This window comes from Megalops cyprinoides, chromosome 6 (genome assembly GCF_013368585.1).
Source record: "Megalops cyprinoides isolate fMegCyp1 chromosome 6, fMegCyp1.pri, whole genome shotgun sequence".
Taxonomy (NCBI): domain Eukaryota; kingdom Metazoa; phylum Chordata; class Actinopteri; order Elopiformes; family Megalopidae; genus Megalops; species Megalops cyprinoides.
This window is the reverse complement of record NC_050588.1, coordinates 27,332,589-27,360,514: the sequence shown is the minus strand read 5'-3', so window position 1 is coordinate 27,360,514 and position 27,926 is coordinate 27,332,589. Positions and strand designations below refer to the sequence as shown.

The following is a 27,926-nucleotide window of genomic DNA, read 5'->3' as shown; positions in this document are numbered from 1 at the left end:
TTATGATTATGAATATTGTTTTCATTGTTATTATTATACCTCTTATAAACCAGTACTTTGATATGCATCAACATGATTACATTTTAGACAGAGGTTCTTATTTTCATCGCATTAATGAAACCTCTCATTCTCACGCAAACTCCCAAGTGCCCTTGAGAATAGTTTTAATTGCTCTGATGTAGATAACCAAGGAAACGGATTCACTTCAAGTTGGCAGTGAGAAAATGCCAGCCACACTGTTTATGTAGTCTGTCTTCTTTTATCGCAGTCTTCAGAACATTGCTGACACTTATCATTGTCCTAAAAAATGATTATTATTTGAACGCTTAGAAATACTTGATGGTGCAGTCCATTCCCTAAACCATGTACACAGCCCTTCTGAAGCTGGATAAGTTTGCTGGGCACACAGTGATGATGGGAGATGCCTAGAACTAGAGATTGTGGAGGATAATTAAACTAGATCTTCCATCAGCATCTCTTTAAATTTTGCCTGTTGAATTCACCAGTGATTTTTTTTTTCCTTTTTTTGTCAAAATGCTAAAAGTGTGTGTGTGTGTGTGTGTGTGCGCGCGTGCGCGTGTGTGAGAGAGAGAGTGAGTGAGTGTGTGCGTTTGCGCGTGTGTGTGAGTGCATGTTTGTGTGCGTGTGTATTCATGTGCGTCAGCGTGCGGACATATAAATGTTGGCAGGGAACAGCGGAGACGCTTGCCTTCTGTGACTCAGTGTTTGCGCTGGGCTGCACTGTCCACACTCATCGTTAGTGTCGGAGGAGGATGACATGGTGTGGAGGGGGGGGGGAGGAGTCTCGGCTCAGGCAGCAGTGACTCCATCTGTCTGACTGCTTCGTCATCACCCTTCCCTGCTCCCTCTCTCTGTCTCCTTGCGTTTACCTCACTGTCTGTGCGAGCGACCAGCACTGTCACCTCCCCACGCCTCCAAGCCTCCACCCGAGTTCGGAAGTGGTGTTTTTCTAAAATGCATCTTAAAATCAGCAGTCTGTGAGCCGATTATTACACAATCAGCCGTGGTTATCCTCATACTGCAGTGACAATCAGATGATTGCACTTGCACTTAAGGACACTCAAGTTCTCCTAAATAAGATGCGATCTAGGACACATATCAATGACAGATATTCTGGCTTTTTCCAGAATACAGTTCCATTCATGTTAAAAGACCTGGAAACTGTCAGTTTGCTTTACAACCTGCATACACAACAGTGGATCTGTAACCAGCAAAATACTGAACCACTATGAATGAAACAGGGAACTTGTATTTTAAATTTCATTAACAAAGCTAACTGCTAAGTGTGTTTGCACACTACAAAATTTACTGTGGCAGCCAAGATCAAATAGTTGAATATTTAAAACCTCCCTCTTCCCCCAAGCAATGTCTGAAACTCTTGTCTGTGTAAAGAATGAGATATTGTAAGGAGGTCTGCGTTGACATGCATATTTTAATGAAAGTAAATTAATAACACTGTTATTTTGTGCTAGAATCTTTGGCTCTCCCTTGTGAACATTGATGAGGATGTATAAAACTAGATTTTTATTAAGAAGCATCCAGATACTGATCTAAAGTAATAATGTAGTGATTTCTACTATGTCTCATCCCTACCAGCTAGCTGCATTGTGGAACAGGCCATTTCTATGTCCTTTATTGTGATATATGTCTTCTGGTGTACAAGGGTGTGATATATCAACAATGTTATTGACGTATTCCCATCACTGTGCCCTGCCAGATACTGCTGATTGTATTTGAAGCCACTGACCTTATGAAAGTGCACCAGCATTAGTCAAAATCAATCACAATTTTACCATTACAGTGTAACAAAGTGCTGGACATAATACATTTCAGTAACAAGGTTATGGAGAATCAGAAAAGCCAGAGCAGGTTGGGGACTGTTCCTGTGCGATCTGAGTCCTGCAAACGGCTCCTGTTAAGGAGTTCTGTTCACTGTTTACATTGTTGAACCTACCAATGTCTACCAAAGGAACTCTCAGTTCAGCAAAAGTGCAGAAACAGGGCTATCCATGCAAAATACTGTCAGAGTGGCTGACATCAAATTAATACCAGTCTTTTATACTTTCTGTACCGTTATTCATTATACTGTCATGAATGAATGCAGAGGTGCAAGGAGCAAAATGAACAGCACAGTTTCTTGAAACCCACTATTACACTCTCAGAATTACTTTTCCTTTCCATGATCAGCTGTAACACCAGGAACATTCAAGTGCACCGCTTAGCTTTTTCTCTTGTAATACATCATAAGGCAGAAAGTAGCTGTGACGTTGTGGAAACAATGTTTCAAAAGGTACCAGTAGAGTGCTTAATGCAGCCACCATTGTTTTTTTTATTTTGCAATCAATACAAAAAGCTATACTTCGTTCAGGTGCAGTGTAGTGAAGGGCGAGAGCAGTCACCCCACCCGGCCTCAAACCCGGGTCTACGGGGTACCAACCATGCCACTTTGACCGCGACGCCAAAGAGCCAGGCTCGTTGGTATGGCAGTCAGAGCGCATACTCAACCGTAGTGACGGCACTCCGTCACACTGCCCTCCCCTTCGGGAAGCGCGTCCATGCGCTTCACGCACCATGGCATCCCTCACGCATTCTCTTGCCGTACTTCTCCCATCCCAGGGTGCCCCACTCACCAGTGCTTCACCCATCTCTAGGGTCCCTCACACACCAGGGTCAACTGAACCTGGGGGTCCCTCATACAGCTCACACACCGGGCACGCCTCCGATGGCCTCGCAGCAAGCCGTCTCACTTCTCACACCATTTGTAGCGAAAGGCGAGAGCAGTCACCCCACCCGGGTCTACGGGGTACCAACCATGCCACTTTGACCGCGATGCCAAAGAGCCAGGCTCGTTGGTTTGGCAGTCAGAGTGCATACTCAACCGAATGCCACTTCATTGCCCACAGGTGGTGGCCCGTGGATTTACAGAGAACGTCCCCATTAGCAGCATTATAATTTTGGCGTCAGTCTGATTCTGAAATAATGGGCAGAGATGAAGGCAGCTGATAAGAGGACTCATTTAGAGCTGCTGATTAATTGGTTGATGATGGTGGGACTTCAGTTAGACATCTGTTTTTCAGATTGAACTCATTCCACCTAGGGAAACCTGCATACAGGAAAATGCTTTTTATTCATTTGAAGGTTTTGTACACAGTGTTTTCCTTTTTTTTCCATAGTCAGAAATCATCACACATTTAAATGAAGTCAGGATTTCCAATAGTTTAATATTGACTTGCAGTGAATTTGGTAACACCTAATATATGCGTATGCCCTGCCTGAATAAATTTCCCCTGTGTCTGCTTGCCTGGCTCTGGGCTGCAGGACTGCATGCCCATTCTTCCCTCCTCCTCCTCCTCAGCAGCTGGTCGTCTGCCAGCGGTGATCAAATTAGCCCCCTGTCCTGTTGATTCTGTGGATATTATTAATTCATATCATCTTCCTTTATCGATTTTGCTGCCTGTCTCTCTAACGAGCGTTGCCCTCTCTATTTGCTCTGGCTCTGGCTGGTCCAGCCAATTAGCTGGTCCTGCTATGAAAGAGGGGACTATCGGTAATTACTGCTCCCCTCTGCACCCACAGCGCCCCTTTGAAACCCGTCACATAAGTCCCAGCTCTCTCAGAGCCCCGCCCCCACTCCTCACCCCCATGTGGAGCTGGCTGTGGAGGTGTGGATGTGACTGATCTGGGCACACACACGTCACGGATGGAATTTGCGCAGCATTTAATGGTCCTGTTGTCAAACATTAACGGTGCTCTTAAAAGCAAACCGGTGAGCTGTCACAAGGACAGTTTGTGTTTGTGTTAATCTGATAGGTGAATGGAGAGCTGGTTTCCGTTTTCAAGAATAAGAATAAATTCAACTGCAGTGCATTTTATGCTTAACTTTGAATTTTTAATCTGTAAGTTGTGCATTTTTTTATTTTCACTCAGTGTTTTTTGTTAATGTGAAGAATTTCTGAAACCAAAATGTGTAAAAATGAAATGGTTTTTTGTTAAATATTCAGGAGAAAGCACATTGCAGTCATACTGAATCTGTGCCTTTGCCTCTGTGTGATCTTTGATGGGAAATATTTTATAAACCAATTCATCTTATCAAGCTATTCCTGCTAAAATCATAGCATCTTAAAGGGGAGCTGAAGGCATGTGTTACTTGTACACAAATAGTATTTCGAATGTCTGGCAGCACATGGGAACAGTAAACAACATGTCTATGGCGTTATCTTTCTGTGCCTGTCTCTGTCAGCCACTGTCTCTGTTAGTGCCTCAGTCTCTGTGTCTGTGTGTCCCTGTTAGTTTCTCAGTCTGTCTCTGCGTTTCTGTTAATGCCTCAGTTTGTCTCCGGTCTTTGTGAGTCGGTGTTAATGCCTCAGTCTCTCTCTCTCTCTTTCTCTGTTGCTGTTAGTCCCTCAGTCTCTGTCCCTCTGTGTACCTGTTAATGCCCAAGTTTCCATCTCTCTGTGACTGAGCCTGTGTCACTCTCCCTCTGTATCTCCGCAGAATGCAGAGGGATACAACATGAGCATCCCCATGCCGGGACACCCGGTGAACTTCTCGGAGGTGACGATGTCGCAGGCGCGCCGGGACGTGGAGCAGCTGGAGGCGCTCATCTCCGCCCACGATGTGATCTTTCTGCTGATGGACACGCGTGAAAGCCGCTGGCTCCCCACTGTCATGGCGGCCAGCCAGAGGAAGGTATTGCCTACTTAATGTTGCCCCATACAGTGCCCGTGTGCTGGCTCCACACCATACAGAGCACTCATGAACGGGGCCTTGATGAGCACCAATAGGGTGACTTTGGGCCAGAATCCAGCCATTCCATTTGAGAGCACGATCTAAGGAAATTAGGTTTAAAAATGGTCATTTTCTTGAAAATATTGCCATCTGCTGCAACCCAAATGAAAATGATTAAATCAAGCATTGATTGATTGGGATAGTAATGCTCCTAGAGGTTTGAAGACATACTCCAGTGAAGTAGACCAGATCCGCATCGACTAGCGGGACTTAATTTGGGTTGTTTATTTGTTTTATTGTCTTCAGACACTGCAACAAGTTTTAAATTTCATATATACTGTACATTGTAGGAAAAAAATATTTGAGTTGTATTTGTCATCAAAGTTATATCTCTTATCACCTGACATGAGATTTTATTTAATAATATATCTCTGATATCGATAACGAGTAACGAGCAACACCATCCCTTGAATATTTTCCATTTAAATAGATTTATTATGGCTAAAGCAATAAATAATACCTTGCACATGGGTACAATTCAAGTTGCGGGGAGGTTTGAAGTTTTTTGGGAGATAACACTTATATGTGAATTAGTTTGCCTGCAGTGTCAATAGGTATAGTGAAAGCATTGATTTGATTTTACTCAGATCTGAAAGAGCAGCATGTGTCCATATTCTGTAAAAATACAGCGTTCAGTTTATAAAGCATGCATACGTCTGAATGTGTAATGCTAAAGATGTTTAGTTTGGTTTAGTTTCCTTACCGTAGAGTCTTTTCACATCTCATCCACAGCTTTTCAGATACTGTGATCCTCAAAAACACCTTTGTACATGATGTGTGATAACCCAACTTCTTACAAACTGGTGTAGTTTATCTTCTAGCATGGATGTTTGCAATGGTCTCCCGACAAGACTTCCCCTTCAACTGCACAAAGTTGTAGGAAAAGTCAAGTGTGGCTGGAGGAATCTTTTCTTGATTTTGAAAGACTTGACAAGGAATGACCTCACACTATATCACACCTCAAAGGCCCAAATCCTGTCATATGTTGTGAACATATCTTGGTTCAGTGTAAATACCTAAAGGACATATATTAGCTGACCCCTCTGGGTGAAGTCACAGCAGAAACCTGTAAATGTCCTCTATGTCACAGTGAGGTGTCACACGCACAGAAATTACAGTGGGGGAGTGCTGTGAAAATACTAATTTTACTCAGCGTTATGTGTTTGATACACAGATGTCAAGCTAGACGTACTAATGTGTGTTTCAGAATAATTTGAATTTCCGCTTCTTTCAGGAAGTGTGCTGAACATCACTTCTGCCTCTGTCACACAGATCGGTGTTGTCTCTTCTCTGTCCTCCTCTGTAGCTCATTATCAACGCAGCGCTCGGGTTTGACACCTTTGTTGTGATGAGGCATGGGCTCAAGAAACCCAAACACTCAGAGTCTGGGGGATCCACCCCCTCCTCCTCAGCCTCCACTCCTGCCTCGGCGTCCTCCTCCTCTTCTACCCCGGGGCCTGCGCTCGTCCCAGGAGCCTCTCTGTTCTCCAACATCCCTGGACACCGGCTGGGCTGCTACTTCTGCAATGATGTAGTGGCCCCGGGAGACGTGAGCAGCTTATCTTAGTCCTCCACACTGTTTCAGCATCACCGAGAGTTCATATATTCTTTTGTTCTGTGGTTAAGTGGCCTAATATTTCATTTTCTATGTAAATTTAGTGCGCTTCTTTTGAAGGAAATTGAAAGATATCTCAGCATGCTGTATAGGAAAATTCTGTCTACAAGTGTCATAAATGATATCTTAACTGTTGCTGGTTTATTGTGCAGTATGTTCTCATTGAAGAATCATGAATACTGCATGAATAATGCAAATACATACTAAACCATGAGCAGTAGGAGTCATCTAGTTGTCAGGAGTAAATAGGTTCCATAACTGCTCTCAAGTCAATTTTTTTTTTTTTGAAGGACTTCAATTTGACTTTGATTAAAGATACTTGTGTTGATGCTTCAGACTGTGTAAAGGCTCTGGATGTTGAATGATAGGAGACGGTTAATAATGACTGTGTTGTTAATGGTCTGTGCTGCAGTCTACAAGGGATCGGACTCTGGACCAGCAGTGTACTGTGAGCCGGCCTGGTCTGGCTATGATAGCTGGAGCTCTCGCTGTAGAGCTGATGGTGTCAATCCTGCAGCACCCCGAAGGGTAAGCAGACCCCCTGTGAAGAATGCCGCCGTACCCCCACCCTTCTTTAACACTGTTATGGATACACCCAGCCTTGTTGTAGATGCCATCTTTTCCAAGTGTGTCATGAATACAAAGAGAGTGCTTCAAAAACATGTGTGTACACATATGCCTCAGCCATTATGATGGTAAGAGAACTGATATTTATTGCACTTTAGAGGGAAAAAAACTGAAATTCAACAACAGAGAATAATACACACATTTAACTGCTGTTTTTTTCTTATTATTATGTAGAATACTAATTCGAACTTGTCACATTTTGTTCATGTCAAAATACATTTGAATTAATTATGTATTATATGTTACAAATATCCGTTTCTATTGATGTGGTCAGTGTGTTTATAGAGAAGTGGCTACTGTACATATCTAGTTCATTTCTCAAGGGTATGCTTATTTAAGAGTACAGTTCTACCACGGTTATGTAATATGGAAATGCGGGTTCTTTGACTCACAGTTCACATCTTTCAGATGTTGCCAATTACTTAATCATCACAGTTTACCAGTGTTATGACAGTTGAAATGATTTAGAAGCAGAATCTATTAAATCTTAAACCCAAACCAACAGGCAAGAGGAACAGCGTCCACTCAGATAGTGGTTTGTCAATTACGCAGCTAAAAAATGCCAGTTATTTTTGAGACCGCACTGCAGTGTGAAATTATGTACTGTAAGCATTTGGAGTGAACTTTCTTCCTGCTTTCATCTGGAGTTAGCCATAATGTCTGTGTGAGAAAAGTGCAGGGAAAATGGGCCACTATCACTGTTTCAGATAGGCTGGAAATTTCCCTGAGTGACTCTTCAGATGCATTAAGCTGTTGTAAAGGAGCTCTGCAGGGCCAGGATAAAAGGATTAGGAGGAACTGCCAACAATAGGGAAGCCTGTAACTCTTATGTGAGGTGGATATTTGGGGGATATTTTCTAACTTCAGCATAGTTTTAGTGTCTCAGAAAAATACTGGGATAGCTGCTGTTTTGCCTTTTAAAAAATCCAATGTAGAAGACTAAGCTGAAGATAATACAGGAGTTTGTGAGACATAAAAGCTGGCTAGCAGACTCATTAGGACCAGCAAGAACACTTCTTCCTTGCTTTTGGAATCTTTCTGTTCTGTAGAGACGGAGGCCTTTAAGGTTAAATTACAGACAACAGGGGGTTAGTGGCTATTTCATTAAATGCCCCATATAACATCTATAAGGAAATGACAGAAAGAAAGAAAAACAATCAAGATGTTCATGTAACAGTGGGCAGGTCAGTGTGTGATTTAAAAAAAAAAAAAAGGATTTTAATATTATATTTGTGGAAAGGCACTTCAGTAAAATAGGCAGAATTTGATCATGTTTTTGGCATGAAGCCCTATAAATTTCACAATTGCGTTTCCTCATTAGGGCTGACTAATGAATAGTGTTGCGCATTTGATTGATGTAAACAAACTGTAGCTATTAGACTCTGAGTGACAAACAAGAATAATTGAGATATTCTAGTACAAGGAGGGGTCTCACTGGAGTAAATTAGCTAAAGCTAAAAGATGCAGGCAGTGAATTCATAATACATAGATCCATTTGTGAGAGCTGCAGTTAATGGACTTGTAGGCATGTTAGTGTGTGTGCTGCTAGTATTCATTTAAAGATGCATTTGCATATGTACTGAAATGTAACAAGTTTGCTCCTTCCTGCTACAATTCTGCCTGCTGGCAAATTAATCAATTTCATGATCATTAGAGCTGATGTCCCTATCTAAAAATACACCTGTGGTTAATGCGTCATGGGTGAAGATGAAATTTGGAATTTGAGCTGGATTTGCTGGCAATTTAACGATTGTCTCCTGTGCTCTCTGTTGGTGTGCATTATCTGGCTACTGGCTATTTAGTGCAGAATTGCACCCATTCTGTAAAATGTTACCCTTGGCAAGTGTTTTCCCACTATCCCACATTAACACCAGTGTAGCAGATGAGAACATGGGGGATGGGGTGTAAGGTCAAGAGGAATCTGACATTAACTTCCTGGGACTGTTATGTGTCACACTAATGTGTATTTTCAGACTAGGGATACAACAGGTTAGGTTTGATCTTTCTGCAGTTTCCATGTTGGTGGTATGTAGGGTGGTCATTAAGTCCCAATCTACTTTGCAAAACATCGTTACTTCAACACAAAACTATAATGTTAATTTCACTTGTCCAAGAATGAGCAAACTCCTGAAACTAAAATAAGTTTTAATACTTGTGTGTAGTTTTAAAATAATTCTAAGCTTTTCAACCGAATAGATTTGGACTTTATGACCACCTTGTTAATGTATGTAGGAGAAAATGGAAACATGGACAGAGAGACTGTGCTAGCAGACATGTAGAGATAAATGCATGGAGAAATGCTGCCCTCTGTGTCAGAGGCACTTCAGATAACATATCAGGCTTTACAGTATTTTTTCAGCTCATAAGCACTGATTAAAATTTCATGGACATTACACTTATTTGTATTTAACATTACCATTCTCGTCAGGTTGGGTGATGCTGATTTCAATGTATGCAAATCTTCTTCCCATTTCTGTTGCTGTTACATTCTAATTATAAATATGTGCTGAACATTCAGCATCTGAACAGCCTGATTGTATTGCACTAATGTTTATAAACCACATCAATTAAGAGCGATTGAGAGTTTTTCCTTGTGAATCGTAACACATCATGTGCAATACTTTGCCCGCAGTGGTGGGCACAAAAAGAAAATTGCCTGCATGCTTGTATAATTTTGAAGGGTGAGACACGGCACAGGAAAACCTTAAAACGCATGCGCGGCCCGAACCGAAATTATGTGCCATGGCCAAACTGGGACGGTGTCTCCTGGTGAAATCCACCCTGATGCTGAGGCGTGCTGACAGGCCCTGTTTCTATTCATAGGGGATGTTGTCTAAAGTGACCCTGTTTGTTTCCTCCCTCCCCGGCAGAGGCTACGCCGTCGCCAGCAGCAGCGATGACAGGATGAATGAACCTCCAACCTCGCTGGGCCTTGTGCCCCATCAGGTCAGTCATCTGGAAGTTCTGCAGAAGCCCCGCTCCTTTTGGCCCTCCAATCAGTGCTAATCTCACTGGCCTGGCTTCTGATTATTCCGTTATTACAGACCCACTTTTTATTGTGTTGTTTCCTATCATACGAAGGGGGTTGCTATAGAAATGCGGTTGATTTCTGAAGGGACTTGTTCAGCTTGTCTACCCAGGGTGCATAATGTGCCCAGCATGACTCAAGTCTGCCCCGTGGGCACTTCCTGCTTCTTATAATCTATTCTAAATTTTCTTTGCTCCAGGATGCTAAGGCTTCATCAGTAGGGGAGCCACAAAATTAAAATTCACCATATATGTTCTTTCGAATACATTATAAACATTTGTTCAGTTTTATCCACTCAAACATGGTCAGACATAGTAACACAGAGCGGCCGTGCATTCTGATCAGACCACATGCAGTGCACTCTCTCTGTCTCTCAGACTTTCATATCATTTCGTAATTTCACCCAGGCATACATTTAGAAGTCAAGCACCCATCACTTTGAAATGTTTACTGCTAGTCTGCTAACTGCAGCATGATCAGAGTCACACACCTGATCTGTTGTGAGAAAATGCCATTATATCCCAGAGGTGCTTTTTAAGGTGCTGGAGTAATTGAACCATTATCAGGACACCAGGCCCTGGGTTCTGATGATAACTGTGCAGTAATGGAGTAAGTAATGTGGACCCAAATGTCAGTCAGCCACTTGAACCCTTGACAAGCTGCGGAGAATGACAAATGACCTTTCACACAACCTTGGAGTATTACCATTGTTTTGACAGAATGCTCTGCATCGGTCATGAATGTGTGTTCATTTCTGTGGAGAGCACTTCTTTTGTTTGACTGCGCAGAACAGGGAGAACGTGGGGATCCGCTCAGTAATCCTCACTGAATACACTTCCTTGGAAGGCTCCCTTCGGTGAGAGCTGCTGTTTTCCGCTTTTATTTGGTTTGGTTTTTATCTCCAGGAAACAAGGGGCTGTTTGCGCGGTTTATGGCTCCCTTGAGCTGAGGCAAGGATAACGGTTGATCTGAAGGACCTAGTACTCCAGGTCTTAGAACAGGAAAAGGCTCCATGTAAAAATACTTACTTCTGTTTTTGACTTCTTTCTATAATGTCTGCCAAAAGACCGACTGGATATTATACACTCCTGCAAGTAAGCAGTCATGTTAGTAATGAAGTAAGATAAATTTCTCTTTTCATGTAATTAACCAGCAACAAAAGTCTTCATGAAGATGAAGACATTTCAGCTGAACATTTGCATTGCTGAGACTACACAACTACTGACTATTTGTTTGGCAGGCAGTCCTTACCATTCATACACCTTAAGTTTTGTTAGTGGTTGTACTGAAGGTAAAACTGCACCACCACACAACAGTCCTAGCCTTTAGACTCAGAACCCAGCACTCAAACCATTTACTCGTGCATGTTGTCCTGACAAGTAAGTCACTATCCCTGTTGTCAGCAGGTGTCCTTGTCTGTCTAGCAGAGGGGTCAGAATTGATGAGCACAGGTCATGGGTCAGAGTGGGGGACTCTGCTCTGCCCCCCAACACTCTTGCATCCTACAATGAGGCCTGGCATGGCAAGCCTCAGACTGGAGCCCATCAGAACTCATCGTATTGCAGACTCCCCAGAATGTGTCGGGGGGCGGTGAGCACTCTGCAAATGCGAACGGTCTGTGCTGTTCACTGCACCAAATAATCAGCCTTATTCTAAAGTCTATGCAAATAATGCCATCTGTTGATTAATTGCAAAATGTTAGCCTTCACGCATGTAACAAGATTAATCAAAAAATGTGTGAAGTTTTTTTTTAATATATTTTGCACAGCTGCTTAAACTGCCAGTAACATCTGATGTGATCAAAGTGTGGACAGCGTTTAGAACCTGCCCTTGTTAAGAGCAAGCGTATACTCTGCATTGTGGTTAACCTAAGCAGTTCTCTTTATGATTCCTTGTTGAGTTCTGTCTGCACTCAGCAGACGAGTATCTCAGTTCAGCTCCTATTGACGTGTTAGGAAAAGGATTATGACAAAATGGCTGTTACATGCACTGACTGTTCTCTGGGTGATGGTGCAGATTTCCTTTGTCAGCCTGAACTGTGGAGGGGGGGGGCTTGAGATGGATTGTAGAGTGAGTCTACACTGCCACCCTGTGGCTGCAAAGTACCCTTTGCCTCCTGGACTCATCATCATAGTATGGCCAGTGCCTCCCCTCCAACATCAGATTAGTGATATTCCAGCAAAACACAGAACCAGCTTTAGCAGAAAATGGTCACCATGAGTGGCAAATGTAACTACTGATAATTGAAGTTTAGGTGTGATGTTAGCAAAGTATTGTTGGATAGGCTTAGCAGGGATTCCATCACGCTTGTTTTTTGTTAATTGGTTACTGGTTCCAGCTGAATGCAGTGCAGAATTGTGCCATGACAGAACATAAGGACACAGGCTATCGCGGAACTGCGCTGAAATGAACGGTATCAGTCGGGCTTCTGTCCCTTTGTGTCCCGTGGCGTTCCCTCCGCCGACGCGGGTCTGTCAGGACTGTTGGGTGCGCATTCATCTCCCTCTGCTGCACCTCGTTTTGCCTCAGCCCCTGCGCTCGTCAGCGCTGTCATGGCCGCTCAGCGTCACGTTACGTAAAGTTAGCGTGTGGCGGTGGGACCAGACTCCTCAGCCTCAGATGCCAGCGAGCGTGGGCGCTCTGTTGCTGCCCCACATAGGGTACATCTGTGCCCCAAAATGAGCCTCTCTCATTGTCCTGAATTAACTGTAGTATTAGAATGGCGGACAATACACAAACACACTGACAAACAAGCAGCCATCACCCCTTCTGGCCTGTATGTAATTTTGTATTACATAAGTGTACTGTATCTGTGCAGTGGCCATGTAGACTATATATTTGGTGTATACATTTCTTTGCCTTCTTGTGTATCACATGCCATTTCTTGCTGTCTTTCTATGGACTTACAGTGTATCACAGAATGTTAGGATTTGTTTCCTGTATAAAGTAAAATGGAGTTTTTCCAATGACAATGTATAGAAAGAAACACATCATTTAGATATGTCACTAGATTGCATCACCTTCTGTGTACATGTGGTTGGATTAAATGTGTGTTAAAATGTTCAGATTGATTAAAAAATTTTATGTAATTATAAAAAAAGTTGAATTTTAAGTTTCAATTCACTTACACTTCTGCATTTTAAATTCCCCTAAGGCACACTACCTCTCTGTTTCCATTTTGATTTTATTCATATTAGCTTTTAACATTTATATCAACTTGCAGAAATACTGACTTTTTGTATTTGTCTTAAATTGCATTTCTGGTAACTGCACAGCAAGGAAAAGGTGGAGCAAATTTGCCTGTATTATGTAACAGAACATAATGTAATCAAATAGTGTGGACTTCCTGTGATTCTCTGTCTTCAGTTATGTCCATGGAAAAAATATTGAAATGTTTACTGGAGGATTGAGTTGAACTAACATGCAGTACATCTCTAAGGCACCTAAAGAGGGACACCAGGGGGCACTGTGGTCAAAGACATCTGTGCACTCAGTTTGGTATTATGTCATCTTCGGGAAAGATCTTCAGCTGGTAACCTTTCTGTTGTATTTTGGTGTTCACAGATTCGAGGATTTTTGTCAAGATTCGACAATGTTCTTCCTGCAAGTCTGGCTTTTGACAAATGCACTGCTTGCTCACCAATAGTAAGTTGTACTTTAGTCACCTTTATTGCCCGTTACTTTTTTATGACAGTTTTTCACATTTTAAAAATAGTGTGGAATTGCAATATATATATCAACACATTAACTTGAATGCATTGAATTGTGCAGGCACATTACAATTTGTCTCCAAAATGTTGTCACATTGTCCATTTATTTCAAACTACTGCCTATGGGGACTTAGAGATTTCTGTAGGGCACAAACGTCACTAAGTTCCCAGGGGGAAGATCTGGAGGGAAATTATGTATTTAAGTAAAAGGGCCATATGGTCTCAATCATTCCACAGTTGTTTGTTGATGTCATTGTCACATGCAAATAATTAACTCTGGATTGAAGAGTTTTTTTTTCTTTTCTTTTCCTGGGGACTTGATGGTGTTGAAAGGTTCAAGTCCCATAAATCAGAGGAGCAGCTCAATATCTTCTGCATGTGTGGCTGTGGTCCCTTTTCACTTGATGGTTCAGAACCAGTGCAGCGGGGCAATCTCTTCTCTAAGCCTCCGTCTGATTGGTCCAAGCACAGTACAGTGGCCCTGAAGGCATGGGAGAGCTCTAGCAGCTCCTGTACTTCAAACTCACTCCCTTCTACCAATCCTTGCTTTGTTGTTCCACAAAGGTCATAACACTCCTCAGATCTTGCACTTTCATGTGAAAGAGGTAAAGAAAGGAGCTCATTGAATCAAATCTTTACGACTAAGATGCTTTTTTTCCATCAAAGTCTTTTCAGGCTTCGGTGAAAGTTTCAACTGCTGCAGAGTTAAAAAGAAGCAGTAGCAAAGCGAATCCAAGCAAAGTAGAAACCCATTAGTTCCAAATGAAATTTGTTCAATATTTTAAGGTCTTGACAAGAATTTACTATCCCTTTTTTCAGTTCAAAAATATTTGGTTTCAGTTGAATGTCTTTCAGTGCTGTCTGTCGGCAGAATACTGTACATCAGAAGCAACCTCATGTGCTGATGATTTTATTTGTATTATTATTTTTATATGTATTTTTTACTTCCATGTAAGATTTTACATCCTGCTATGAGCAGGAATATGTCATACCTTGTGGGCCACAACAAACATATCACAGTTTAGTATAACATTTATTTCCACTTCATCTGATAGCACTTGACATTGCTAAGGATTAAAACTGCAACAGCTTTTCTTAGTATACGTACATTAACATACTAAAATATCTCTGAATTTCTGTCCTGTGTTGTGTAATTGTAGAGTTTGTGTTTTTGTTGCCCCACCCTTTGTAAAGGGGGGGAGGGTAGGATACCATGGAAACAAAAGGAGTCAACCCTCTGCTGAAAAGATTCTGTGATTTTTTTTCTTTCCGCAGCACAGAAAATCACATCGTGCAAACCACTGAGGCAACAGTCCTTAAAAATAAATCACCATAGCCACTGTGACAACCTCACAAACTGTACAAAAAAAACTACAGCTGAAGGGTTCATGGTGACTGTTGAGGGCATTTAAAGCTAGTTGCTTAGCTGACCGTTTGAAAGCGGTGTTTGCCACCAGATGCAGTAGCTTCAAAGGAACAACTTGAGGACCGTGAAATTTTTATCTTCTCTGACAAAAACCTATCCAGTTTCTCTAAACAATTATGGAAGGGTAGTTATGAGAAGCAGAGGGCGTACCACATCTAACTGTGAGAGGCTTATGTAAACCAGATGTGCATCCCCCTGTGTCACATGGTTGCTAGGGTTTTATGGGCCGCATCAGTCAAAGCTTGGAATCATGGGATACAGTTCTGGAAAACATAATGAAATCTTGTAAAGGTTCCATTGCTTCTGTTTCCATGGTGTTAGGAGAAGGGGTTAGTTTATTGGAAGTATCACTCCTCTGACATGTAAATACAGTTGAATGACTTGGATTGTGTCTTATACAATAGATATTAACTGCTGACTTGCTTTTTAAAGAGAAAATGCTTTTTAAAAAGTTGTAACATAACGGACAGAATGCCGGGGCTTAGTCCTTTGGTGTGTCTGGTTCCTGTAAAGCTGACGCCATTTCATCTGCCAGTGTTCTCAGCGATGTTCATCTTGGGGCTGGAGAAACTTTATCTCCGTAGAGAATGGCCAGTAAATGCTCTGAATGGGATCACTGTCATTGTGCAGAAGGACTGTCAGAGGGTTGGTGACAGAGATGGGGCCTTAGTTGTTCCACATTAACATGCAATGGTGCCAGATGTCTGCGGCACTCAGAAGTAGTATCTGTACTTTTTGTGTGGGAAGTGCAGAGCTGTGCTCTGTTTATTGCCAGTCCAGCCAATGAACGAACCAAATGAGCTTCTGCTAAAGGTACTGTGAGCCTTGCAGTGTCCCTTCTTTAATTAAACGTTTACAAAACTAGCCTTGTCTGCTTTGCTACATTATAGGTACTGGATCACTATGAGCGAGAGGGCTTCCAGTTCTTGTCCAAAGTCTTCAACTCCTCCCATTCCTTCCTGGAGGACCTGACTGGTCTGACCCTCCTACACCAGGAGACTCAGGCAGCGGAGGTAAGAGCACACCTGACTCACCTTTCCCGTCACCTCCACCCACGGCACTTCACCTGCGTGGTGTGCCAGGTGGTGTCTGGTAGTTAAAGTCTCATCTAAATTGAGTAACCACCACATGGGGGAAACCCGCCAATTTCAGAGTTGAAACACCTCACCCTGTGTGTGTCTGTGTGTGTCTGTGTGTCTGTGTGGGTGTGGGTATGTGTGTGTGTGTGTGTGTGTGTGTGTGTGTGTGTGTGGGCGCGCATGCACACGTGTGTCTGTGCATGTGCGTACACACTTTCTGTTATAAAGTTCTCCAACTTACCATCATGACAAACTTCTTTGAATGGGTATTTTACCTTATCTTATGTAACTTGGAATGGACTTAATCCCCAGGAATAACACAGCAAGGCCATATGAACGTGAGAATCTAATCAGAGTCAGGATAGTGAACTCTCTGTAGCATTGTCTTGGTGTGACAGAACAGGTATATCATTTCATATTAGTAACAGCCTTTGGTTATTTGAAGAAAATATTAATAAAGACTGTTGTAACTTGCCTGCCTTTCTTGTGTTGTCCTGAATAGTGAACATCTGGGAACCTGAACCCTAGCAGTGACAGAGCCCTTTGAACTCTGGGTTGGGTAGCCCCCAGAATCTCTCTGAGCTAGCTCATTTGTTTTTAAGGAAAAATTGGGCTTGTCTTTGCATGCAGAGCATCTGGTTTTGAGATAGTGTAAGTGAATGATGGTCCGTACCAGTCAACTCCTAGACCCTGAGTTGGGGAAGTCCCTTCAACTGTTTGGATTGCCTTGGTTGTATCAAGTCATGCTGCATATTAGCTGATCTTTTTTTTCATATCAGAAATTATTTATGTTTTGTAGCGCTCTTGAGCTCACTGACTCATATAATGTAGAGAGTAAGAGTACTGGGTGAGGAGCGTGCAGAGTTTTCTCCCTCTTTAATGCAAGTAATTTTATGAGCAACACTCCCCTGGGTACATGACTAAAGAGCTGTACAACAAACGATGAAAATACGCACACAGTAACAGTGAAGGTATGAATGCAGAAACTGCAGCAATCCGTGGTATGGCAGTAAAGTTCACTTTCAGGGAAGGTATTTTGAGTTGATTTGGAGAACTGTCGTCCATAGCACCAGATCTAACCCCTTTTATTTGCCATTCTTGGCCCGGGAGCCGTACATCTGGGTTTCATTTGGTTTCTTTGGAACATTCAGTGTTTTCTGACAACAGTCGGAGGTTGGTATACAGCTTCATCAAGACTCTCTTATGACAAATATGGCTTCATGGAGGGCTTGAAACTGTGGGAAAATCCCACGTCAGCACACAGCTCTCTCTCACAGTAGTAGAAGGTTCTAGGAACTGAACATTCTGGAGGGCTGAAGAATGCTGTGGATACATAGCCAAGTGAAATGCACTGTAAAATGATAAATGTGAATAGATATTTAATATTTCAGTTACTTTTTTCTTCAAGTTTTTTTTTTGTTTTTAATTAACAAATAAAAATTCACGACTTTAGTGTATTGGAACAAACTGTCATTTCCATAGAGTTGAAGACTTAAGGCTTATATTCATATGGTGGCTGAGAGTAAATGAGTCATAAGGGCATAAATACAAAGTAAATAAACCAGTTAAGTGATTATAAAACCTAGAGAATGTAAATAGCAGGTTTATAGGGTATTTAGTGAGTTCCATATGTCTGTATATGTATATGTTAAGAATGGAAAAATCTATTTATACTCCCAGCTTTGCACTCTTTATCCCATATGTTAGATATATTATGTAGAGCAAGTCATTCACTTTCGTCATACAAGACGGCACTAGGTCCAGCAGGAGTATTATCTGCATATTTTAGAGCTATTTTAGGAAAGATGGAAAGTGTGTTTTTTTAACATGGCAGCAAAGTGCTTTTGGAATCCTCGTGTAAGTTCATCTAGTTTCTACCGATTGTGTTTGCTGCTCTTTATGTTGCCGTATGAATGACCCCTTTGTGAAGACGGATGTGGAGTGTATATTTGGACACGGGCCAGCGGAGGAAAGGGGAGTGGAGACAGGTCTTCTCTCAATGCATACTGGGATGAACCTGAGCCCCCCCCCCCCCCCACATGGAAAACAGGGATCACACAGATGCTGTTCGGAAATGAGAGACTAAGCAGTGTGCCTGCCTCAGACGTCATGAGTAGAAAAAGGAGGCTGGAAGTAGCGCTACACCTGCACAAAATGAGGAAAGAAATGCATATGACCAGCTCATTTATAACAACACAGAGGATAAGAATAGGCCATTCAGCCCAGCTAGGCTCAGTAAATGATCTGTAGTCTAGAATGTCTTTAGGACTGTGTCAGGGCTGGCTTTAAACTCTCTAAAGGACCCTACCTCATTTCAAAGGTCTCTGTTTCTGTTGATCTATGGGCAGATTTTTGTACACAGTACTGTATTAACTAAACACAGTTTGCTGAATGGTGAAAGCAAAAATGGGGGTTGAGTACAGTGAGGATTTGGCAGGTTGCATAATCCAGCCCCACCCCCCTCCCCCCCTTCTCTAGTGCGGAGACCTCCCATCCTGTGCTGATGCCATCAAGCAATCAGGCCAGGATGTCTCGGCGTGTCATTCCGCTCAGACCGGGACCAGAGGCGGGCGTGGCGGAGAGCGGGTTCCGCACGTTCCTGAGGTCACGCCGCCGGAGAGTGCTGTCGCTCCGAGCGCTGATTGAGCGCGTCCGTGAAGGAAGCCGTATTTCAGCCCACTCGTAGGAAGTGAGCTGCGGTCCCCGCGTGGGCTCCTCGTCTGGGGTCCAGGAACTCTGCCTGTCAGGATAAACACCCGTCTGTTTGTAGGGCTGTGTGACTCACTCGCTCAGCCTCTGAGCTGAACTTTTTTCCCCGCTCCCAAACTCGGTGACGAACGCACGCTTCCGTTCACTGCCACGCCGTTTGCCTCGCCCGCTCAAGCACATTCTGATCATGTTGCCGTGCTAAACTTGAAGTCAGACCAATTTTTAGCCCTCTGCCACAATTAGATATGTTCTGATTTCTTGTTTTTTTTTTTTGTTTGTTTTATTTATGTATTTTTTATGTGATTCAGCCTGGTCGTTTTCCATCTTGACAGCATTGTCTCCCCCAACAAATCTATCACCCTCCTCCAGATCTCATTTGAAGTTCAGTGAATGATCCCGTTATCTATTAGTAGGGCCGTGGCTGAATAGGGAACAAAGATTTTTTGACACTAGACACAAAGGGTCTCTGTTTGTGTCAGGCCTGTTCTGCATTCAGTCCCTCCCACATTCAGTGCCCATCCACGTCACTAAGAAGGCCCCTGTTGTACACTCAGCGAGTAGAATACATTTCTGTTTGTTCCATTACTCAATTTTCTATGAATCTTTCAAGTCTTCACATTTCACGGTAGTGCTGACTGGTTCAAAAGCTGTGTAAAGCATTTTTAGCCCATGGAAAAAAATGAGAAAGTAATTTTAGAGCATGTAGAAAAACTCAGGAAATTATGCTGTAGTGTGCATGTGACAGTAATGGGGCATTCATACATATATATATATATCTATATATATATATATATATATATATATATATATACATATTCAGATTCATATAGTCATGCATTATAATTCTACATAATTGGTATTTTACCACTCATCTTATGTTCCTAATTTTATACTGGTATGAAGCCAGATCAGTTATAATACTTGACAGACAGTATTGTCACAAATATTTAAAAGTAGAAAATTATTCAAGCGTTTCAGCTTATGTACTCAAATCAGTGAACGTGTCTGTTTTGTTTTTTTATTAGATCTGCATTTCTGTATCGATTCAATGCGGCAGTGAGAACTGAGGACACAAGACAAACATTTAAGAGCTAACATCACAGTAGGGTTCCAGTGGTGCATGCGCTCATGAAGCCAATACCACTTTGATCTCCCAGCCTCCCGCTGAGAGCCTGAGTGGACAGCCTCTCTCCTCATTAGGGACCTCAGACTTTGCCCGTATCTCCCAGCCGGGCGGTTCGAGTACGGAGCTGAAACCGGAGCAGAGTGCGTCGATGCAGCGAGCCAGCGCAAGGCGAGATAATCCCCCTTCCCAAGTTTCCCAGCAGAGTCGATGCGGAGCGAGCCATTAAACAGCAGCTTTATAGTCATTCGACTAATCATCGGCTGTTGTCATTCGCCTCTAATCTCCAGAGTTGTGGAAGAAATTGCACAACACGCTCACAAATGACATGTTGATAAAGCTGCTTTTGTAATCTGGGCTGGGGAGTTTTATAATGCCTGTTTGGTATCAAGTGAACAGCTGCGAGCTAAATGGGCCCGTAGGTGGTACTGCTGTGGCGAAAACACTAGTTGGTTGCTACTAGCTAAAATGATAACCAGATGTAAGTCCAGTTTAGGGAAAAAAGCCCCGTGCTGTTTTTCACTGTTTGTGTCTTTTGTGGATTTGGGCTGTGTGTGATTCAATATAAAATGACACCATGTGTGAGATTAAAATCGCACAGAACGTGCTGGATGTTCTACAGCAGTTTGTTAACGGAATCGTTTTACGATTTGTTCACAGTCGTAGTGTCCACGGTGGACTCCTCGTTCACGTTAACGTTTTTGTTTTCTCTGCCAAGTGTCGCTGATTCATCAGGGGTGAGTCAGACTGAAGGCCCATGGCTCTAATTTGAGCCCCCTCCTTCCCTACGGGGGGTGGGGGGGGTGCACCGGGCCCCGCCATATGCTCGCTGCCTGAAGACCACAACCGTGTGTGGCATTCAGAACACCTCCTGAGTTCCTGAAGCACAATAACATTTAGGGTGGTGTGTTGGGGAAAAAACAGTGCTGTAGAAAAGGACAGCCTTCTACTAGTGCTACCAAATACTTTTGATCTTATTAGTGTAGTCTTATCGAACGGTATGTTGTACTGCTGTATTGCACTTATTTATGTCACGTGAATTTATTTAAGCATGTGTGTGCTAGTTATTACTTGTCACAGTGTTAAAGCAGCTTACATGTTTGGATGTGGTCCGCTGTGTCCTGTACATACCTTCTTTCATGCAACTTTATTAGATGCTAAATGACAAAATGTAATGTAAAATATCCTTTACTGTTTGCAAGGTCTTAATGGATCAGCACCTCACAAGTACCTTTGAGAATTTTGACAGAAAATAAAAGAATGAAGTTGCAGGAAGTGGTCTGTTCTTCTTCAAACAAGTATGGAGTCTTTAATAATGTATTAGGCATGTAAAGTAATCCTATAGCCATGAGACAGGCCACTCCCTCTGACTCGTCTCTGGTTGCGGCCTAGAGGAGTCGCAGGGCCTGCCTGCCCTTGTCGGAGTGGTGGTGTGGGTTCTATACATGGCATGGTTGCCGTGGCGGTATGAATGATTAATGCCTTCAGCCATGCTGTGTGGACAGTATGGACAGTGTATCACATTACAGGTGGGTGACTATTATTTACTCTGCAATGTGAATGGGTATGCGCGTTTCTGCCCCCGCTGGCTGTGAAGGGCCCACTAGTAAGCAGTTTCGCATGGCCTTGCAATATCAGACATGCCTGGGACATGGCAAGCGCTGGGACTGAAGAGCCTGCAGTATGCACTCATGCTTGCAGTGTGTTCATGTACTCGGGCGTACTCACCTCCTTGGTGTAAGTGGAGCAGGTGAAGGCCTGGGGGGGGGGGAGGTGTCCCACCCTGGAGCCTGTTTGAAACCTCAATCCTGATAGATGTTCAGATGTTTTCTTGATGACCCGCCTCGTGTTTTATCAGGTTTTTTGTGCATGGCCGGATCAGACCTGTTCCTGGCAGAGAGCGCTGTTAATCTCTTCTGGATCCCTCTAGCATTGCCCCATGGGAGCAGGCCTGCACCTCTTATCTCTCATTGATTGTTCTCCCGACACATGGAACGGAAAGATAGGATCGTCCGCGTGTTTTTTTATTTTTCCCTCAAACAGAGGTGTGGCATGCTCTGCCACTATTTTTCCACTCCAGCTTCCCCTTTTGCCTACAAAGACAGTCTTTGTAGTATGTGTGGTTTTTCGAAATGTTGGGACAATACGAAAGGCAATACAAAGCAAGTCATAGTATTGTGTTTTTGTTTTTATATCTGTGGTCGGAGGCTGTTTTTCCAGGAAGTGCCAGAGACAGCAAGGTGTCATTTTATATTTCATAATCCTAGAAAATTTTCATTGGATTCATATATGTAATACGTAATCTGCCCTACATGTGCCAAACATAATGATCCTAAACTGGATAAAGTCACATTAGCTGCATTTTCAACAAATTGGTAATTTCGCAGTCATTGTTGGTAAATCTTGTAAACCAATTTTCTTTCCTAATTTCAACTGTCTTACTCTCACAAAGGAGATAGTTAGCTCAAAATAGTCTTGCAGAGACCATCCTTTTTGCGGTGGTCTTAACATAGGATCAGCATCTCAGCGCATAAAGCCTGTAGTTAAGGCCCCTGTCCTCTGAATTAGAAGCTTTCCCTGATCCAAGATAAAGATTAGGTTTTCAGAAGCTGTGCTGTGTTCAACTGATGTTCCTAAGTCTTTGAATCCCCTCCAGTATTCCCCATTAAAGTTTCGGCTTTTAATGAGTGTTTTCCCACAAAGGCCAACCTGTAAAGAGCTTGTAGGCATGGCTGCTGTTGACTGCAGCTCTGACCAGTGACCACACATCTGCTGGCTGGCAGGTGGCTTTGGATGTAAATCACACATGTAATTAAAATGTGGGCAGGTTTCTACCTGCAGACGCCTTTTAAGGGACGTTTTTTTCTTTGTTGAACACCTAAAATAGAGCCCCAGAGCTTCACATCCACACCTACGGGTAACACTGTCCTACCACGCCTTACCTGCTTCTCCTTTTACACAACTGCTCTGTAGTTAAAACACACAGTCATTCTGTCACACAAGTTCATATAATATTCCATACTTGGGTCATTATACGACAGACTGGAAGCAAGAAAAGTATGGAATAGTTTAACTAAATTTGTGCCAACAACTGGGTCAGCACTGGTTCTTTGGCTTGCAATTTTTAGTGTAAAATCTGTAAAATACATTAATGGGTAGTATCTGAATATGCAAGAAAGTGACTGTAGCTGACCTGGTTATTTGAATAATCTTTTTTTCTTCAGAAACATGCCATTTTTAGCTGCAGTAATCCAATTTTCACTCTTTACAATACTGCAGGGCAGTTGGATTACAGCAGCAAAAGATGAGGGGCTGCACAATGGTTGGGAGAAAGCCCTGCCTGGAATGAATGGTTTTGTCTGTGTCAGGTATTGTTTTCTATGAATGGGGTAACATTTCGGGTACTCCTGACTGACGGATGGGCTTTGTGGTCTTGGCTGGAACATCCTGGAGTCACAGACCATTCTTTACTAGCTCAGACATTGCTCATGAGCTCATTAAGGGTACAGGACAAAGGCATGATGGGAGTTTAAGTGCAGACACCTGTGAGTGCTGTGCGCATGCTTAGGATGGGGGCATCCAGTCCTCTGTTCATTTCATACTTGCTCATTTTCAGCCCCAGAATCACATGGTTCAGAATATGGTCTTTCACTGACAGAGTCTGAAGGGACCATCTCACCTATCTGGCTTCATTCCCCACCATACAGGGTATGACTAAACCAATTGCAGTGATCAAGTTTCTTTTAACTGTGACCTAATGAATTTCAACAGCACTTGTTTCAAAGCAGTTTCACTCGAGTAATTTCACTGTACGTGTAATGTGTTTCATTGTGTATTAATGGCACACTCCCCCCAACACACACACACAGTCATGCACGTACGCACGAACCAAGCTTGTGACAGCAATTTTCCAAATATTACTACATTCTTTAGGCCTGGAGATTGGAAATGATCCTAAAGCATGGACTTTTAGACAGAGTCATTAAGCAGAAAGTGCAGTTATTTGTATTAAGGCACATTGAACTTACCCGCTGCATTTCAGCACTCATTGTGCTCAAGTTTGTCGAGAGCACTTGGATCAAGCTCTAATCTGAATATGTGCTCTATTACTGAGCAAGGCTAATGATGCTGTGGTGTTGGTTTTGCTCATGTGATATCCATTTGCCCGCTTTGCGAGCCAATTCATTTTCTTAATCGAACTCGGAGAAAGCTTTTTATCTGGAAATTAGGTCGCTCGTATTTACTGTCACGGTTCGATTAAGCTGCAGCCTCCATTAATCTTCTTTGTGATTTGGGAAACCAGTGGCATCGATCACACTCCCTTTGATACTGTTTCAGATGGCATTCTGCTCTCCCCCCATTGCCTGATTTACTATTTGTTTGTCAGTTTGAGTGTGTTTTTTTCTAATCACAGAGGACCATCATTATGTTTTGGTAATTGAAATTAGTTTTAAGACGCACCTGGAGTAAGATTTTAGTGGCATTTATATCAAATATATTGAACATTTTCAGGTCTGGCAAACCGGCTAGCAAAGTTGCTTTCCAACAGTATATTTTGCATATGTTTTCTATATGTTTGCATTGGTGTGTGCAGTCATTAACAATGACATTTACTGGGGCTTTGCTGCATTCTGCCCTTATGCTTACATATGATGTATGTAATGTATAAAGTATATAATATTGCACAATAGTGCAAGACCCTTGAAAAAGAGTTGTTGTCTGGTATTTTGCTAGACTATCAAACACAACTCCCAAACTAAAGTTCTCCTGTCATATCTCATTTGTGATAATCACTGTTGACACATAGTGTGTCCTTACCAGCGTAGATTCAGTATGGGTCTCTGGATTGGTTCTTGATGGCTTAATGAATGTCAACCTTAGTGGGTAAAAACTTCCAAGAGATGTGAAAGAAATCAAACCAAGCTAGGTGACTGAAGAGAGGACTCAGTTATGTGGTGACAGGGGGCCAGTTTTGAAGACACCATCGACTGTAGTGGACTGTATCTTTTGTTTTTAAGACCAGAAAGTCACCTGTCTGTGTGCTCTAGATTTGCCTTATTTTTTTGGAGGTGTGAAAAGCAGGTGCCAAGTTCCTCAAGTAAACATACCTGCTTGAAGTCAGAGAGAATTTCAATCAGTGCTTCAAAGTTGAAGTGATAACATCATCATAATAAATGCTACTGCTGTTTAAATCACCACATTTAGTATCATGACTAGTTAGCTGGACATTGACTCAGTGGATTATTATTTGAGCATTTGCTGATGTCGTCTTGCCCATGGCACCAATGCTGTATTGCTGTACACTGTATTCCTAGTTATGAGTAGATTGACAAGTCATCATTGTAACTGTCCTTTATTATTATAAAAGACATATGAAAACACAATCGAAAAATGCCTATTGAATGGTTTAGGGACCTTGGTATTTTTACCATGTCCATTACCAAATAAAAAACCCTCTTCTTGCAAACAGGTCCTTGTAAGGGCAGAGAATACTGACAGTTCACATTTTTTGGATATAAAACCAACATTTTTTAGCATTGCTAACAACAATAATCATCATTTGGAAAAGCAAGGACAAACTGTAATATTGAAAGATAATTTACCTCCAATTTAGAGATAAAAGGGGGCTATTTTACTGTTGTGTTGGTTAATTGCAGCTTACCTGATTAACATACTTAATTATTGTAAATTGGCCTTGGTTGGCAAATAGAACAATGTTTAGTACATTCACCCTTTAGAAGTGCAAGCCAGGTGGATATCCTACAGGAGTAAATGGCACATTTTGCTAAATATATATATTTGTTTGGTCCAAAGATTATGTGAGCGATACTAGTTCTCTCTGTTGTGTATCTTTTCTAAGGCGTTGTATGTGATTTAGCAGTGGGTCAAAAAAGGCAGACCACTTTTTTTTCCATTTTCGTAAAGTGGGAGTTATACAAACAATAGAACACACCCTCCTTCAACCTTGGAGAACTGCCAGTGGGCTGTTGGGGTGTTTCTCAGTGCAGTTTTATGTGTTCAGAATGAAAGATTATGTACATAAAATCTTGCTGCTTATTCATCTACCAGAAGTAATATGTTTCATTAGATTCAGGGCCTAGTAATCTTCAAACTTTTTAATGAAAGGCAGTACATGGCATAATCCAAGCTCACTTTGTATGCGTATGGTGATTTAACAAAGGTGTTTTTCAGGCTGAGTATTGGGGTTCAGTTTATTTTTATTCTGTTAGGTCAGTTGCCTTTTATTCATTTGATAGGAAAGTTGAGCTGACACCGGAATACACAAGAACTCTAATCGTTTGGAAGTGTTTGGCTGGATATGTAGGGCAGGAAATGTGTCACTGAATCAGAGGGGGGATAGACAGAGAGAGAGAGGGAGAGAGAGAGAGACAGAATCAAGTCAAGCCAAGTCAAGTCAAGCAACCCTATGTCCAGAGAAACAACAAACCACAGCTGTACTTTGCTCGGCTACCACACCCTGGAGAGACTGCATTTGTTTTTGTAGCTGGTATTTACGTGAATCTGCTGGAGAGAGAAACGGGGAGAGATCCTGCCTTCGGGGTGCTGGTGTGCAGATCTGCGCAACTCTGTGTTTGTGGTGTTTTGTTTAGTTTGCGGAGCCGAAGCGGAGCTGGGGTGTGAGTCACGTTCCTGGGGGAATGGATGTGAAATTGGTTTGGAGGGGCGGGAGCTGCTGGAGATTAGCTGCTGAAGGCCGGGAGATGATGAAAAGCCTAGACATGCCAGTAAATCAGGGGCCGCTGCGAAGGGGAAAACCCAGGGCCTTCTGCGCAAGATCTGTCTGGAAGATTTCCCTTCCACGCTGGCCCGTGTGCCTTCAGCTCCCTCGCCGGTGTGGCAGCCTTTGTTTGGATTGCCTGACTTGTGCTGTAATGAAAATAAAACATCTCCTCGACCCCCAGCTGGGACCTGCAGGTTAACTCTGTTCCCACCACCAGCCCCTCTCCCCCTACTGAGTATCAAACTGTGCTCTGACCCCTTTGTAAACACCGCAAGTGTACACTGCAGACTCTTAAACACAACAGGTAGACCCTTTCGCCTACTCATAAACACTTATGGCAGACACTCAATCTTCAGAGTCTTCATAAACCCTGAGAGTGTACACTCTTGCATGTTTGTAAAAGTACAGATTTAAAAATTGTTTTTTCCCCATAAACACTGAAATTATTCTCTCTGGCCTGTTGATGAAGGCACACATTGTCTCTCCCATAAACACTGTAAGAGTACTATCTGACCTCTTTGTAGCCATCACAGGTAGATGCTCTGATGGCTTCATAAATACTATGTAGAACAGTCATAATCACAATTGGTAGACACTTACCTTCATAAGCAGTATAAGTGCACACATTGATATCTCCATAAACGCCCCAGGTGTGGGCAGGAGTCTTTCCAGAGACGAGCTCTGTTTGTTTGTGAGTCACAGGTGCAGAATGTCACCAGTGCTCTGCGGAACGTCAGCAAGGAGGCGATGATGAAGTGTCAGTCTCAATAAGGTTACTGAACCATGGGCCATTCTCTTAATGGAGCGTTTGTATATCACTGTTACGCTCATGAGGGGGGGTGGCTTTAAGTTGTGGTATGTTACAAAGGTAGATGTTAGGACTAGCCCAACAGCATCTTGGCTTGTTAGGATCAGGGTTACACATCTTGCACTCACCCAAATACACCCACAGACATGGGTGGTTTGTTTTTTTTTTTCCCTTTGGCACAGCTGCACACATCATCACTGGCCTAGGGCAAGCAGGGGAGCTAGCGAGACAGGGTGAGTTCCACTGTCAG

The 27,926-nt window shown here is 42.6% G+C and overlaps 1 protein-coding gene across 2 annotated transcripts in view; it reads left to right on the top strand.

Annotated features, from left to right (window-relative positions):
* atg7 (ATG7 autophagy related 7 homolog (S. cerevisiae)) overlaps positions 1 to 27,926 on the top strand; it is a 44,395-nt gene that overhangs the window by 7,752 nt on the left and 8,717 nt on the right. For both annotated transcript variants that reach the window (XM_036531142.1, XM_036531143.1), the window contains exons 13-18: positions 4,516 to 4,710; positions 6,116 to 6,358; positions 6,837 to 6,952; positions 9,922 to 9,997; positions 13,644 to 13,724; positions 16,106 to 16,228. In XM_036531142.1, coding sequence (XP_036387035.1) covers positions 4,516 to 4,710; positions 6,116 to 6,358; positions 6,837 to 6,952; positions 9,922 to 9,997; positions 13,644 to 13,724; positions 16,106 to 16,228 — 834 coding nt within the window. The remainder of the gene's footprint in view (positions 1 to 4,515; positions 4,711 to 6,115; positions 6,359 to 6,836; positions 6,953 to 9,921; positions 9,998 to 13,643; positions 13,725 to 16,105; positions 16,229 to 27,926) is intronic.